The following is a 17577-nucleotide window of genomic DNA, read 5'->3' as shown; positions in this document are numbered from 1 at the left end:
AATGAAGGAGCAACAATTTGGCTGGCAAAAGTAACAGACAGTTTCTGAACATTGATGGCCAAGTAAAAACATGCTATTGCAATTCTGCTATGTAATTTTGAAGGTTGCATTACATATATTTTTTAAGATTTGAACTTATTTCTACTTTAAGTTGCCAATCTACCATCATGCTGAAAAGCAGTAGGAAAAAAGGGGCTAAATTAGGAACTGTAATATCATGAAATCATGCAGGAATCGACATCCTCTTTTAACTATCAAGAGTTTAGAAGAGACTGTATAAATCTAGGCTGAGGGATAAAATATTAGCATTAAAAAGCAAATACAACAAGTGATCTAAAACATGGTGGGAAAGACTTTATTGTGATGGAAAGATGGGACTGAAATGTTCCGCTGTATGTATAATCAAAACATTCCCAGTTCTCATTTCTAAAGGCAGAAGTTTGACATTTTTCCCTCAGCTTCCTCCGCCAGACTAAACATATCTTCTGTGTTTAAATCTCACTCCCTCATGTCCTTATCACGGTCAGCTAATTAATCATAGTGAAGAGCATTCTCACTCTTGGGCTGGGAAGATTGGCAGCACAAAATGGCTTCCAGGCTCAGGGACAGGCACATATGTACTAGTGGTAATGACTTAGTTGAGTGGTGATGAAAACTAGGACCTTGGTGGCAGAGAGCAGACAAAAGCATTGTTGTATGGGTGTTCAGTAAGCCGCTGTGGAATTTCACATAGTTAGGTACAAACAGTGGTTGCTTTACTCCATAGTAGTCTATTAACTTTGGTAAGACTTCACAAGAATCCACATGAGCAGGACAGTGATCAGGACAATCATGAAGTTGAGGAACAGCTCCTGAGTTGAACGCTCCATTTTGGCAAAGATTTGAGGATTAGTCTGTGCTTTTTTGGCAACAGAAAGGTATACTCTTTGGACAACTTCAGAGCTCTTTCTTCACTGCCAGGTCCACTTGTCCTGCAAAAAGGTCCACAAAAACAAAGGGTAAACATATGCAAACAAAACTCTAAATGACAATTCCAAAAATTTGTCAGTGAATTGCTGTCGGGCAAACAGTGTTAAAGTAAAAAAAAAATCCTTTGAGCTTACTGTACACTGACTTTTATGTAGTGCTTTGCAACCAGATTCCAGAGAGCACATCACATATGGGTACATTGTTGGCTGTGAGGAACTTGTTAGTACTGACGTATCAGGATCATTTACACGTATAATGCATGTTTTGCTGCACTTAAGCTGGCCATACATAATGTCCTTTCGCCAAAACTCAGGTAGACGGTTGATCCTGTCAAAAGGGGATGACCACACACTGATTGAAATTCATCCATTATACACAGGCTGCATTTCAATCAGTGTATGGCCAGCTTTAGTCATTCAGCTACCTATCAGCCTTTAAAATTCTAGGTCTCACTAGTTATCTGGCTCCTAAAATACTTCCAGCTCTACAAAACAGTGTCTTGACAAAAACAGTTTTGGGACCCAAATGGAATAACACATGACCTTCATAAATGGATAATAAGCTGCCTGATGCAGCAATAGAATAGCCAGATGGTTATGAAAGCTGATATTTGTTCTTGAGATGCTGGTGTATTCAGGCCATCGTATTTAACCTTTTTAGCAGAAGCAACTGTCTTCACAAGGGGTCTCTCTGTACTTGGGGAGGAAACCTTAAGAGGGAGACACTGTCTGCTGGCAGCCTTGTAAGTAAAAACATTGCACATTTCTGAAGCTGGGCATAAGCTTCAACTCCTTTGCAGAGAGAGACTTAAATGTACAGCATGTGCCCAATATGCTAGCATTTTGTGCTTTATGTTTAATTTTTCTGTAAGAAGTTGTAAGATCTCCCAGCCCAATAAAGGTCTTGTCATTCTACTGTGCATGTACAGACATTGATTTGAGGAACCTGGTGGAAGGATGTAAACATTGCTGCAACTGTGGCCAATTTAAAGTTAAACTACTGTGTGTATTCTTATACTGCTATGTAAGCCCACCTCCCTTCTTGAGGCTGTCGAAAATAAGAATCACACAGCTTGAATTTTGGTAGATTTCTGTTGAATCGTCTAAATTTCGAACTATGGGTGGCACCAACCAGCTTCATAAATTTTGATGGAAAAATCAAAGGATTTGGCTGGAAAATTATTGGGCGGACAGTGACTGCATCCAAGTCATGAAAATGTTTTTCGTACAATAACAGAACAAATGATTTTGATTAATTTGTGCAGTATTAGTCTGTAAAAAATCAAGTGACAGAAAACCGCGAAAACTCCGTAACAAAAGAATACATTACAATACAATACAATACATTGGATCATTGCGGGAAGTTGTATTCTGTCTTGTGAGAATGTTCATAACTCTAGTAGCCTATTCATTTTCGATGTGTGACTAGCATGCAAGAAAAGAATGATAATTTGTCCAATATTCTCATCGTGTGTACCAAGCTTAAGAGGGTTCAAAACATATAGACATGTCTGAAATACTATTGAGAGTTATAACATATTCCATAGTGCAAAAATAATGAAGAGTTACATCAATTCCTGGCAAGGTATGCATGATGATAGGATAGGCTCTGTTACTGTACAGAGAAAAATCCAGAAAGGCAACATGGTGATAGAAAGAAGAAGACGAAGAAGAAGAGTGAAAGGGTAAGACTAAAGAGGAGAACAAAAAGGATTAATGACTGATATAGAGAGGAAGGCATGTGTCTGACCACGGGAGGGCAGGAGAGAAAGGTATTGAGTACAGTATCCACTCTCTTTGTGAAGCCCAGGGTTCCCAAACCTTGTTTCTCTAGATCAGTGTTTCTCAACCTTTTTTTTAGTCAAGGCACCCTTTAAAATTATGGACAGCCCCAAGGCACCCTTTAAAATTATGGACAGTCTTGAGGCACCCCATTCTAAAATGGGGTGCCTCAAGGCTGTCCATAATTTTAAATGGGCACCATATTCTACAATGTGAAAAACAATTCTAATAGTTTTATATAACGCAGCGACATCCACACACGTAGGACTCCCAACATTAGAGGTGATTATCCTTCCAAAGCAAATACACTTTTGTACACTGGTACTGACTAGTATTTCAATGTTTCTCTTCTCCCTCAGTTTTTATCCATCACTGAGCTAATGTGACTCCAGCACTGATGGAAAGGGGCAGGGGAGGGTCAAACTAGGATGCTGTGAAGGCAGCTGACATCCTCCTTATCAACTGATTATGTCATTGGTTCTGAGGACGCCAGCGGCTAGAAGATCGTAATGGCGCACAATGGAAACCTGTGACTTTGTGTAACTAAAAGGCAGGCTTGTTTACAAGTTTTGGGCAATTTTTAGACATTTTGCCAAGGCACCCCTGAAGAAACCTCAAGGCACCCCACGGTGCCTGGGCACCCTGGTTGAGAAAGGCTGCTCTAGCTTATCATACTGTATATTCTAGCTGATAGATGCTCCATAGTTTTCACCTTATTAATGCAATGAAGGAGTTCAAGTTTGGATGGTGGTTAGTTTGTTTCCATTTAATTAATATATGTAAAAAAAGGTTTATTCATAGTCATCAGGTGGGAAAGGAAGACCCAGCACAAAAGAGATGGGGTCATGGGGCAACTGAGAACCAAGCATCCTAGAGAGCACATGACTCACCACATCCCAATGAAGCTTTATGCTTGGGCATAACCATTATATGTGAAATAGAGTACCTGTCACTGGCTGAAATCTCGAGTATAGATTGGAGGTAGATGAATAAATTGCATGAAGGTGGTCTGGGGTGTAATACCAATGAAATCAGATTTTATATACTGTATGTTTTCCTCATAATGTGTCCAAATTGAGCTCTAGCTCAAACCTCTCCAAAGAGTTTTGCCTATGGGTCTTTGTTTTAGTTTTAGAATAGTTAAGACCCCTGTCACTTTTAAATTTTTGCATTCTATGTTCTTGAGACTCATCAGGAAAAAAGTGGAGATCTCTCCAAAGTGAGGGAATATCTCTTCTTAGGTGGTCATCACCAGGTCAGGTGTCCCCATTGGAAGATTTCATACTACCTACGATTGCTGTAACAACCAAAAAATTTGAGATTTCCCATCACTTTCTCTTCTGGAGATGATGGTCACCAGGACCAATGGGGAGGGTGAATTTTCCCACCAGGGACAAACACAATAATGAAAACCTGACAGAGATTGTAATCATTCAACATTCTAAACAAAACTTTACTTGATCTTTAACTTGATCATGTAACAGTTGGGTAATTTGCTTTGCATTCATCTTTCTTCTGGCACCATATTAGAGGCTCATTACACCACGTAATCAGAAGCAGGGTGGTGGTATGACTCTGTCTTACACCCAGAACTATCAGGAGAATTTTTATCCAGGCACAGTGTGGACAGTGTAGGCAGAAACTCTCTTCATACAAACAGCTGCACCCAAGCTCCCAACGCTGTGACAAAAATTCCAATGAGATCTGGTTACTTGGTATCAAGTGTCAACAATCACCACATCTATTCAGATGAATCAAAACTAATGCACTGCAGGACAAGCAGCACTGGAATATTTACGTAACCTTTGGCTACGGCATACGCCTGTAAGTCACTTCCATCCCATTTTTAGTCTGCTTTTATGAGATTGTGGAAAACCTACTGCAGAAGACGTGAAGTTTTCTGGGAGTCTTTCGTTTTCAGAATACACAGTAATTTCAGCCCACAATGGCTGTATAAGAGTGCTATGTAATAAGTATGGTAATTCCAATACAAAATTTATTTTTAAGATGAACCCCAAATAGCTAAATACACAAATGAAATGTGGATTAGACATTGGAAGAACAGCAACAAACTGATAAGGTCCACCCTCTGCTCCTTCTGCTTTCTTCTCCTATTCGCATGCTTCTTGTCAGCCGATTTGCATGTAACACACCTTATTGGCTCCCACGTCTGCCCCTCCCTCTTTCAGCCTTAGTGCTATTGTAGAGGAATTTGCAAAATGCTGATGCCAAGTCAAAATCAGGTACCTGCACATGTTGAATTTCAAATAATAAATTAAAGACCCGTATGCATTTTTATGGTGTTCTCTGTACAGAACGCGTATTAATGGATGGTGTGGCACACCTTAATGTGGACAGCAAAAGGCAGTAAATTTGAATGCACCAGAGTACCCCTAAATTTGGACATGCATAATCTTTTCCAAGGCAGTGCACCGCACTGCAAAGTATGAGCCCTCTAGTATACTGTGGTGTGCTGCAGGGCATTGAAAATGAAGTACGCATCTTGTAGTAACACACAGGAAAACAAGCATTTTACTGTATGCATAGGTGTGAATAAATCAGTTATTAATGGATACCTAGCTGCATTAATTTTATAACTGTCTGGAATTCAGCTTTTAATTCAATAAAATGTAAAGTTCAGTTAAGACATTTAACAATATATTTGATACAATTAGATTATATGGAAATAATGAATAGCTAACAGGTTGATATATTAAATAAAGTCATGCAAAAATGAAAAATGGAATATAGCAAACTATCCCACTGCAACCAATCAAATCTCAGGTTGCTGCAGCCAGGTTAGTTCACAAGAAAACTAAAACTTTTTTTCAACTGTAAGTCACCCTCATCCCTGATCAAGATATTTTGGATTTTACACTATTGCTCTGCAGTCAGAGTTCCTGACATATTGGACACCAAATGTTGGCCTCAGTATTGGTAGAAATACCTAAGAGATGTAAAGGTGGCACTAAGATTTTGCCACTTTGGGGTCTAAAGAGTGTGCTTGGAGCAACTTGCGTATGGTCCTGTTGTAGTCTTTTGAAACAAATTATCACTGGAGAGCTTACAAGCTGGTCATCCCCTGGGTTTGTTGTCTAAGTGAAGCTTGTGTCTCCAGAAATCCTAATACAACTGCTGTCCTGTGAAGGATTATCAGCATGGCTGTGCTAAAACAGGTTAGTACATCAGTCAGGTCAGAGAACATTGGTATGTTTCATGAAAAGTAAAGACACAGGAATGCTACAAGCCTAGAGATAACAAGATAGGGTCCTCCCGGATAATATTCTTTTAGCCAAGGTCAATCCAAAAGAACATAGTTTTCCTGAGATTTTAAAAGAGATCTTTTTGGTTAAATTGTAAATGGTGTTTTTTTTAAAGCGTGCATTCAAAATAACCACCTGATTAAAGGTAAATCAACAAAGCACTTCATTATCACCTTGCTTTCCTCTATAGCTGACTATGCATGGATGTTAATTCACATGGTTCAGCAGGGTCTGTCCGAATTTCAATCCCTGTATGGGCAGATTGGCTGTAAAGAAGTTTTGTACAACCAGACTATCAGATTTTCTCTGCTCAGTCAGCGTCATCGGCTATAATCTCCTCTCCAAGGAATCAGACTAGCTTCCCTCTATAGCAGGCAGTGGTGTATTTTGGTTTTGTGCTGCCCTAGGCAAGACTAAAATTGGGCACCCCCCCCGATCTAAATTTGTCCCACCCCTTGCTGTTTAAGATCCACCCCTTCATCTGTAAACTCCACCCCTTCATATTCAGGCTCCACCTTTTCTTATTAGAACTCTGCCCACTGACAACAATGATGGGGCACTATTCCTCCCACTGACAACAACGGTGGGGCACTATTCCTCTCACTGACACCAATGATGGGGCACTATTCCTCCCACTGACACCAATGATGGGGCACTATTCCTCCCACTGACACCAATGATACTTACCTTGCTGACTCCTGCTCCAGCCTGGGCTCACTCCCTCTCCCATCCACAGCCAGCATACCTGTGTGCAGCAGCATCATCTGCAAGGCACAGACACTTACCTGTCAGCTGTCTTCCTTCTCCCTCACTCGATCTTCTTTGATCTTCGCGTTGCTGCTCGGCTCCTCCTCTCCAAGCTCCGCCTCCTCACCAGTGATTGGCCACCTGTGTTCCTTTCCTGAGCTACAGTTCCGGCGGGCAAACATCGGCGAGGAGGCGGAGCTTGCAGAGGGAGGGACAAGCTGCCATAGGCTGTTGAGTGATCCCAGGGGTGTGGTCAGATGACAGGGGCACATGTGATCCCGCCCACACATCGCGATCCAGGGAACTGAAGACACTGGACCTGCTGAACTGACAACCTCTCTACCTCTCTTCCAGCAGCGCCTCATGGACCGGATCGACGTGGGACTGGGATACGGAGTCGCGGACCCAGTTAAGGTACAGCAGCCCACCCCTGTACTAAGTGTCCCTTCCGTGGGAAAGGAGGGGGTGGCCTCGCTGCCCCCCTAAAAAGTGCTGCCCTAGGCAAACGCCTTGTTTGCCTTGCGTCAAATACGCCCCTGATAGCAAGCCATGTATGGGCAGGCTGGTTGTACAAAATTCGATCTACCAATCGATTGTACAACCAGCCTGTCAGATTTTCCCCGCTCGATCAGCGACTCTGGCAATGGCCGGTAGCGCTGAACAGTGTATTCTAATGCCGCATAAGTCTTCCCGCTGTCAGAATACAATAGCTCAGTGGGGAGAATGCCCTCATCTACTTTGAAATGTGTGCATGGGGGAAGCTAGTCATTTTTTTCATTCGACCTGCTGGTTGAACAAAAAAAAAAATGATTTATGTATGGGCTGCTTATGGTCTTGAGCAATGTGTAAATAAATATCCCACAGACTAGTCAGCATGTCCTTATACCAGCATATAGAGTAGGTATGCGGTGCTCAGGAATGAAAAAAGAGGCCTGTCAATGTGTAATAAATGTATTATAAAAAAAACCTAAGCTAAAACAGTAAGTACACATGCATGACATACAGTAATTACATCCTTTGGAAAATCAAGGGTGTGTACAGAGCTTCAGTAAGCTAATAACTGAAAGTCTGACTCAGTAATGGGCATGTATCAATGTATCACCAACCTTGTCTGCAACTTTTTGTCACCTGGATTTCATCAGAGTAGAGAAATCTATTTCCCTAAGCATTTCACGCTGTTTTGGCAGGTGGCACAGGCTCACCCGAGGCACAAAGTCAAGACCTGGTTTTCATGAGAACTTCTTATGGTACAGGCTAGTGGGAAACCCTAGTGGTCCCATTTTTCTTCACTGCAAGTGGCCACCAGTTTGCGACTCTAAGGATTGCTCCACCAAGGGAGTACCTGGAACAAAAGGTAAAGCATCTGCTACCAAAGATTTGGTGCCAGATGCCACATCATGCCTTCAGAAGTCTAGTGGCGTCCATGCCACGACGGTTCAGAGCTGTTTGGGCAGCAAAAAGAGGACCTACTCAATATTCATAATAATGTTATGGTTGCTCAGTGTAAATTAGTATATCAACAAGCTCACAATTGTTCTCTAAAATGAAATTTGCTACATGTCATTACTTCAAAGTCCAAAAATGAGGGGAGCATTGCTAATTCATAGACCAAGGGCAGAGCCATGCCAGTCATTCCTTTATACTGCATATTGTAGCTGAAAATAACAATGTATCCAGAAGGTAAGAAAAATACAGCCTTGAATATGCTGCCATTCATTCCACCTGTATACAGATGTTTAGGGCTGAGTAACAGTCTGGATGTGATAGCTAGTAGGGTCAAATTTGGGTAAGAGCTGAGAGGCTCTGCAGACCAGCCCTCTTGAATTTCTCCCTGTCTAGAACTTTGTAGAAAGGTCTAGAAACAGTGGGCAGATTTGAGAAGTGGCAAGGGGCCACGATGACCTTTCCTTTTTTATTTTAATCAAGTAATTTTTATTAAGGTGTTTTTGCATTTTATACAAACAAAACAGAAAACAAGATATATAAGCGTTACATGGAACAACATTATGCCAAAACCAGCTGATGCAAATCTTGACATTATTTGAACAACAAGAACGGAAAACAAAAAAAATAATTACAATAGCTGAGGCTATAGGCCTTATGGTCTGAAAATATTTTTGTTATATATAGAGATTGTGCAAAATTACATCACTTATATACAAGATATATAAGCCAGTATGATCAGAAACATCAATACAAACCTTGTCCTAGCTCACCACTGCAAACACAACCTGAAGACCTTTCAATATAAGTAATATCGTATCTGCTATACCAGATATCTAACTCCCCTCATCTGTCCCCATGATTAATGATGAAAATGCTGAGTCGTTAGACTCCAGCCACAGAGACCATATTTTCCTAAATATTTGGAGGGCAGTTCCTATGCTTGTAAGTCAGCTCCTCTCCCTTCAAATTAATGTTAAGAGCATTACACCATTGACTATAAGTTGGGGAAATCCACTTTTGAAGGATACGTTTCTGGGCTAAATATAGGGATCTAATCCATAATAAGTGCATCTCTACGGGGAGGATGTCCTCAGAAATTATGTCCAGTAATGCAATTTTTGGATCTAACTGCACTCGCATGGAACAGATTAAATTAAGTTAAAGACAGAGGACCAGTATTGGTGAAGTTTAGGGCAGCGCCACAGCATATGGATAAGTGTACCGGTATCTAAGTAACACCTAGCGCATAATGGAGATTCCATCCTCCCCCAGGAGTGAAGCTTTTGTGGGCTGTCATGCGCCCTATGAATTATAAACAGTTGTGTCAGGCGTTGTGATGGGACTATATCTGCCTCCTTGGAGCAGCTCCCCTATTGGGTAGGATTAGGCAGGCCACACTTTCACCCCTCTCTGCAGATGCTGTCAGCAATGCTCAAGCCACAGGATCACTGCTGTGAGTGTTGTAAGTAGCACCATACAGTTGTGCACACCAGTCGGGCCTGGTTGTACCTTGTTGGACATTTTCAGTATATCCAGTTCACAGCTCTCCACCTATATGTGCGTTCTCACCATGCTGCACTTTACTCACAGGCACATGATATTACTTTCAGCCTATGGTCTTGGAACACCAGCTAGATGTTAATGGACATACAGTGCTCAGCTTAAATGAGTACACCCCTTTTGAAAAGTAAGATTTTAATCAATATCTTAATAAACACAAGAGCAATTTCCAAAATTTTGACAAAACTGAGTTCATTGGGGTGTATTCATTTTTGCAACATAGTCTTGAATGAATTTTTTAGGAAAAATAATTTTTTGTGCATGCAAATTAACAAATCTTGTTTGTAATCAATGGCCTGCATTTGTGGGAGTATTTTGTAGTATAGGGTCTCAGAAAATGTTGATTCCGAAAGGAAAGTAAAGGTTTTCTGACAAATCTGTTGGGGTGTGCTCATTTATGCTGAGCACTGTATGCGCATGTTATTGAGATAATAGGCAGCCCACCCTTTCTCTGGTCCTCTTAGGGCTCATGTACACTGCAGCTGCTAAACCGACATTCAGGAGCTGTTGAATGTTTTTTTTTTCAGCAGCCCCTGAACTCTCCTTTATGTTTTCCTATGTGTCCATGTACACATAGTCGTTTACAGTAGTTTACAGGCAGTTGAGTTTATAGTCATTTTCTTGAATGCAACAAAGTCACGTTCAGGAGTAGATTTTACAGGTGTTTCAAACGCCAAAGGCTTGTAAATGTTTGTAAATGCTTGTAAACGCGGTTAACAACGTTTACAAGCGTTTGCGTTTAGATGCTTTTTTTGGCTGGTCCATATCCAGGGCACAATTCACTAAGCCATATCTTACCACATCCGAGTATGCAGTAGGATACTGCATAGCATTTTAAAAAAAAAACCATTTGAATCCACTAAAAATGGTTACTAAAATACCGCATTCGTTTTTTTATAAAGTCATGTGGTATTTTAGCAGAGAAAAGCATGCATTAATGTTTCAGCTGTTAGCAGGGTTTCCCACTGACAGTTGAATGAAATAGAAAGAATTTTCGGCAATGAAAAAATTATTGTAAAAAACGCTGCGGGGTCCCCCCTCCCATCCATACCAAGCCCTTCGGGTCTGGTATGGACTTCGAGGGGAAGCCCCACGCCAAAATTAAAACAAAAATGGTACAGGGGTCCTCCCCAAAATCTCCATAATCATTCACATAGGGGGGGATCTGGGGGCTCCCTTGCTAAAGGGTCTTCCAGATTCCGATAAGCCCCCGCCTGCAGACCCCCACAACCACAGCCCAGGGTTGTGGGGAAGAGGGGACAAGGTGCTTTGGGGGGAGCTCCCCCTACTCCAAAGCATCCCCCTATGTTGTGGGCATGTGGCCTCGTATGGTTTAGGAGGGGGGGTGCTCGTGCTCGCTCACCCCCCCTTTCCTGACCTGCCGGGCTGCATGCATGGATAAGGGTCTGGTATGGATTTTGGGGGGGAACTCCACGCCATTTTTTTTAAATTTTGGTGCGGAGCTTCCCCTCAAAATCCATACCAGACCCAAAGGGCTTGGTATGGATTGGAGGGGGGGACCCCACGCCATTTTTTATTATTTTTTAATTGCCGGCAATTCTTTCTTTTACATTCAGCTGTCAATGGGGAATTCCGCTGACAGCTGAAACATTACCTCATGGTTTTCACTACTAAAATACTGCATGCAGTATTTTAGTAGCCTTTTTTGGTGAATTTATTTGTCAGTGCATTCTGGGCATTTGGGAGGGTCTCCTGAGGTTATCTTTTAAAAACGCTTCTAAACGCAAACATGCATAAACGTGGCTAAACGTGGTAGGTAAATGCGGCTAAACTGACGTTTTTGACCTACGTTTTCTACCAGTCAGCTTCCAGAGGTCAAAAGAGTTTCTCAAATGCCTCGTGTACAAGAGCCCTTACTGAGGTGATAGCAGTCTGTATGTCTATGTACTGAGCTGAAACCTCAGTCTAGAGAATGATGGAAGTATGGATTGGTTTCTGTTTTGTAGCTAAATAGAAGTTAAAAAATAATTAAAACAAGAAAAGTACATCTAAAAGCTGGCTGGCTTTGGCTGATATTGGAGGATGTCCTCTATCTGCCAATCAGGCCAATCTGGGGCAGCTCTCAATCCACACGGATCACTTTACTCAAGTTGAGCTGCAAGAAGACACGAAGAAGAAAAGGAATTTCATCTCTGTTAACACATAAGCCGTCTGTGTAAATAGTAAGTAGCAACACGTCTGTGTGGTAATCCTCTAGGAATAATACAAAAGTCACACTTGATATATCATATTATTATGGCTATTCACACTTAAATGTCTTCAGCCATATGAAGCCTGTAGAACACACCATGGGTCTGGAGGTGTTAAACATTTTCTGAGATTAACTACACCAGTAAAAAAACAGCACACAACATGAAGTAAACCACAGCAACCAATCAATACCTGCCACCCACTTACCTGACTGCAATAGACTAAAATCTGGCCATTACTTTCTCAAAGTCATCATTGCCCTCGACATTATTGAATATACTAAAAAAAAAGGTGCTCCTTCTCTTTGCCGAATGTTGTAGGTTATGTAGACATACTAAAATCATAATTTATGGAACAGTCATCATTCCATTTCTAAATATATTTCTCTGTCACCCTATCCGTCCATGAGCAGGTCGCAGCTTCAGGGATGTGAAGAAAAACTACAAAACAGGTGACTGAAAAATGTTGAGCCTTCTACAGAAGAAAAATGTTTAAAATTGCAGTTATATACACTCACTGGCCACTTTATTAGGTACAGCTTGCTAGTACCAGGTTGGACCCCCTTTTCCTTTCAGAACTGCCTTAATTCTTCATGGCATAGATTCAACAAGATGTTGAAACATCCCTCAGAGATTTTGGTCCATATTGGCATGACTTACTATTGACTTTCTATCATCTTGAACCAGTCTGCCCATTCTCCTTCTGACATCAACAAGGCATTTTTGTCCACACATCTGCCGCTCACTGGATATTTTCTCTTTTTCGGACCAGTCTATGTAAACCTTAGAGATGGTTATGCGTGAAAATCCCAGTAGATCAGCAGTTTTTGAAATACTTACACTAGCCCGTCTGGCACCAACAACAATGCCACGTTCAAAATCACTTAAATCCCCCTTCTTCCCCTTTCTGATGCTCAGTTTGTACTTCAGAAAGTCATCTTCACCACTTCTAGATGCCTAAATGCGTTGAGTTACAGCCATGTGATTAGCTGATTAGCAATTTGTGTTACCAAGCAATTGAACAGGTGTATCTAATAAAGTGGCTGGTGAGTGTATTTGGCAAAGAGATAAATATGCTACCAATTTACTGGCACCATCTTCACTATTTGTTGCCACAAGATCCTGATGCAGTAATCCTTGGTGTGGGTCTTTTGATATATAACATATTAGAATTACAGAGCGAGGCTAAATGTTCCTGACTTGTCCTCTTAACCGGACCCTAAAGCTGGCCATACATTAGCAAAACGTTGTACAAGAATGTTCTCTTTTGAAATGTTTGTTCGCTTTTCTAATGGTTTGTAGTCACAAATCGATCTTCATTTTCGAAAGTAGGGATGAAAAAATTTAAAGGAGCGGGATGAAAAATTCTAATTGTGAATGTGATTTTCATTCCAGAAGCATTGTATGAAAAATCATACATATTGTAATGAAACCTTTTTTAAACACCCGGGATTACATTCAAGTGACAGATCTGAAATTTTAAGGGCTTTCAAACTAAATTAGTTAACTCAATGATGGCAAAAATGGATGTTCAAAGAACGTTTTGATAGGAATTTTTGTAGTAACATTCATATGAAATTCTCCTAGTGTATTGCCAGCTTAACTCTTAAGCCTCCCCCTACCTGAACCCTAACATTTAAGTCAACCCATAAAATTAACTCTTTATTCTTAACCTGATAACTTAACAGTTGTTAAGAGGATGACAGAGTAATTGAACAGTGACACTGATCTCCCTCTAGTAGAAGTTCTACTGTAAATTCTCATGCAAGTGAAGAGCCCACCTGTCTGCCCTCCCTTATCAGCTATACAGCTGTACAGATTCCCCATATGAAGGGCAGGCTTGATTCACTACTGTTGGTGGAAATAGTAGTCACAATAATACAGCTCAGGTGTGGGCAGCAATGGATAATGCAGTGAATGCAGCCAAATCACTGTGCGTTTTCTGACTGCCAATCTGTATTTAATCCTAAACACCCATATACCCCACTGAATGCAATTAATAATGAAGCTGACTAAATTCCAACCTTCATTACTCTCTATAATAATTTTCTTTAATTAATGTGTCACTATCTTGTGGATGCATTTCTCAAGTATTTGTTTGCTCTATACTGTAAAGAATTCACTTGGGGACCTTGACACCAAAATTTGGGGGTTGATTTACTAAGACTGGAGAGTGCAAAATCTGGTGCAACTGTGCATTGTAGCCAATCAGCTTCTCACTTCAGCTTGTTCAGTTAAGCTTTGACAATAAAACCTGGAAGCTGATTGGTTTCTATGCAGAGCTGCACCAGATTTTGCACTTTCCATCTTTACTAAATCAACCCCTTGGCTTTGCACGAGTCACTGGAGACTTCCAAGAGATAGAAACCAATATGTAAAATCATCTTTCGAGCAAGCCTGCAAAAACTGAAATATATGTTTTGGGTGCATTTGACTCTTCAGAACATGGTGAGTTTTAACCCTTCCCAAGTTGCGCTGTGCTAAAGGAAACATTCCTGACATTCAGTGTAATTATCATTATTAAGGTGAACAGTAAGTTAACTCTTAGCAACCAATCAGATTTCCATCAGTTTAGTTCTATGCTGTTGTATATGGCTTTCAGAAAATAAATATAGATGCTAAATTATATCAAAGATAAATGCATGCTGATTGGTTGTTGTGGGTTATCACGCATGATGCATTATTTTATTTCTTTTATTTGTTAGAATGTTTATGACATCAATATGCACACTTTTCATCAGCAAAGTGTACATGGTGATGCATTGAGCAGACACCCCTGACACCTACCTGATCTAACATGAATTGGAACACCCAGGTAAAGAATATCCATGTAGAAACTAATTAGTCTTCCCCTGAAAATGGAAACCAGGAGATATCCCTGTACCTGTACTGTCTCAGAGGGATTGATTTGACTGTGCTCTTTGCAATTGCAGTTGCACTCATTTTCCCCAAAATCTACTGAATGTGATGAAGCTCCATCATTCATTCTTGCGCAAGTGAAAATGCTGTTTTTTTGTTTTTTTTTCCTTGAACCTGACTGGGTATTCTTTACAAGGTGAAGCATTACCACAATCACTATGCTCTGTGGAAAATGAGTGAAACTGCACTTGCAAAGTACACAGAATATTTGCTCGTAGTAAAACCAATATTATGTCCAAATACAAATTGTTGTTTCCCAATCCAACCACAATTAGCCAATACTGGGCAAAAATCTCATGCCTATGGGATCCCTAATTTAATAGGACAACAAGCAACATGAAAACCAGTAGCTCACAGCAACTAATCAGAATACTTTTACTGATCTGACTTTATTAACCTGTATAGTAGTTTGGACAGATATTTTAAATATGTTTTTAGCAATGAAAGAATAGCACATCAAAATTGTACACTAATGATAAAGAACATCAAATGAAATGATGCAGATAAAATATATTACATTTACCACATTTTAATTCTACTTGCTAAAATGTTTCCAACACGTCCAATTATATTTAACTTGACTTTTATGTTCTATTATAAGACCTATGTTTTATGACTTTTATGTTTTTGTAAATTGAAACCTAAACTTAAAATAATTTTAGCAAACTGTACAGATCAGAACGTGAATACAGTTTATCCTACTAAGAGCAAAAATTATATGGAAACTTATTGCTGAAGGCCAAACTACAAATATATCTATATTTCCAAGAACATCTGTATCTTGTTAAGGATGCTTATGAGAGATAAATCTTTTCCTGATTTTTTTTTAACTTCAACAGGGTAGTCGCTCTGTGTGAAGTACTTCCATGAAAGTATAGACATACCTGCAGGTTACTGTGAAGAAAAAGTAGTGGTGAGTTTTACCTGCAGTGTGCAGTCCAACCCCAGGGAGCTCAGGACTCCTTGCTGTCTGTATTGTTCCTCACCGTCCTCTGGAATTCTAATCCCTGAGTTAGGACTGAAGTAGTTAGAGGGAGGAGTTGTGAGACGTTTAGTGAGTGTGATGTCACTGGCAGAATATTAATATTAGAATGTGTTTGAACACAGCTGCCCCAGGAACATATTACGGCTAATGCCATTGTAATTTTGTGGTCCTGAACTTGACTTTAAATACTATTTTAATTGCCTGCAAGACAACTGTCATTCCTAACTTCTTTAATTAGCAATACAAAGACAAATAAGCTGATGACATGACACTGAATGGATAAATAACTTGCACAGAGTGGAGTATTTTTTACGTTGCTTTGAACACAAGTGGCATCTTTGCAGCTGAAGTGGGCATTTTGAATAATTGAAAGGATCAATCCAGCCAGAAGTGATATTGCAGTTGTAGACAAAGGCTGGAGGGATATGTCACCTGCTGACTTTTTGGACTTTCTTGGGCCAGCCACAAGATTTCCATATCACAGATTTTATTGGTATTTGCTGCCCAGTGCTCACCTTGGAGTGCTCTGCCTCAACAGAGGTGTTCCTAACCTTCATGTTGCAGTGTCCACAACATTAAATCCTACATAATGATTGATACCTCACACCACTAGATTTACAAAGAGACAATGGAAATTGTGACATGGATTTAAAACAGAGCTCCACCCAAAAGGGACGTTCCGCTTTATTGCTGTGTCCTCTACTCGCCATTAAGGATCGGCACCTTTGGGAAGCAGGGGGGGAGGGGGTACCCGAATTTGACAGGTACCTGCTCCCACTTTGGCTTCGATAGCTTAGGTGATTGGAAGCGGAAGTTGCCCCTCCCTTCCCATAGTCTTCTGGAACCAGAAGACTACGGGACCATTCACAAAAAGTCAGTGCTACTCACGCATGTGCAGTGGGCACCCGGGTGCCCACACTGAAGATGTCAGCACTGAGGAGACAAGAAGGCCAGTGAACTCAGCTGGTGTGAGGACACCGTGGGATCGAGGAACGGGTGACTGTCCATTTTTTAGAAGTCAACAGCTGCAGTTTTTGTAGCTGCGGACTTTTATTTTTTTAATTCCGACTGGACCTCTGCTTTAAGTTTTGGATAGACTGGCATTTTAAAGGTACAGTCCAGTCATTGACAGTTCTGCACTTAAAGTGACCCTGTCACCTGCCTAAAAAATTGCAGGTAAAATCACAGAAAAAGCAAGTATTTTTATGTATACTTTCAGCATTTTTCCTTTCTATAAAATATTTTTTATTCAGCTGCAATGTGTCTCTAAACTTGCTAGCAAATTTGACTTCTTCAGAAAGTCAATTCTCCAGTAAAGTTCCCTTGTACCTTCTTGCACATCATAGTTCTCGCCGCTTCTGAGAATTTTTAATGACTCTCTGTCCCGGGCTAGCTCCTTCCCCTCACCTCCCTACCTAGCATTAAAGGTAGAAGCCGGGGGAGGAGTGAAAAGATATACTAAAAAGTGTCACTTGAATGACAGCTATGAATCCAAGATGGCAGTACCCAACACCAGTCTTATGGGGTATCCCCTCAGGGATTAGAATTCCAGAGGACGGTGAGGAACAATACAGACAGCAAGGTGTACTGAGTTCCCTGGGGTTGGACTGGACACTGCAGGTAAAACTCACCACTATTTTTTCTTCGCAGTAACCTGCAGGTATTTCTATGGTTTCATTGAAGCACTTCACATAGAG

At 40.7% G+C, this 17577-nt stretch overlaps 1 protein-coding gene across 1 annotated transcript; it reads right to left on the bottom strand.

The window, feature by feature from the left end:
- Positions 1-334: 334 nt before the first annotated feature.
- LOC149454641 (sarcolipin) lies at positions 335-15977 on the bottom strand. The gene is made up of 2 exons (XM_089687301.1): positions 15820-15977; positions 335-971 (listed from the first exon to the last, which is right to left on the bottom strand). Exon 2 carries the CDS (start codon positions 867-869, stop codon positions 774-776), a length of 96 nt encoding a protein of 31 aa, XP_089543427.1. The 5' UTR covers positions 870-971; positions 15820-15977; the 3' UTR covers positions 335-773.
- Between the last annotated feature and the right edge of the window lie 1600 nt (positions 15978-17577).

Source organism: Staurois parvus, unplaced genomic scaffold, assembly GCF_062004578.1.
Source record: "Staurois parvus isolate SC_StPar_1 unplaced genomic scaffold, SC_StPar_1.0 ptg000422l, whole genome shotgun sequence".
NCBI lineage: Eukaryota > Metazoa > Chordata > Amphibia > Anura > Ranidae > Staurois > Staurois parvus.
Note: the sequence above shows the minus strand (reverse complement) of the source record. Positions and strands in the feature narration are given on the sequence as shown.

What these genes read in the sequence shown, in the direction of transcription:
- LOC149454641 (XM_089687301.1), bottom strand. Translation starts at nt 869, where the DNA reads ATGGAGCGTTCAACTCAGGAGCTGTTCCTCAACTTCATGATTGTCCTG.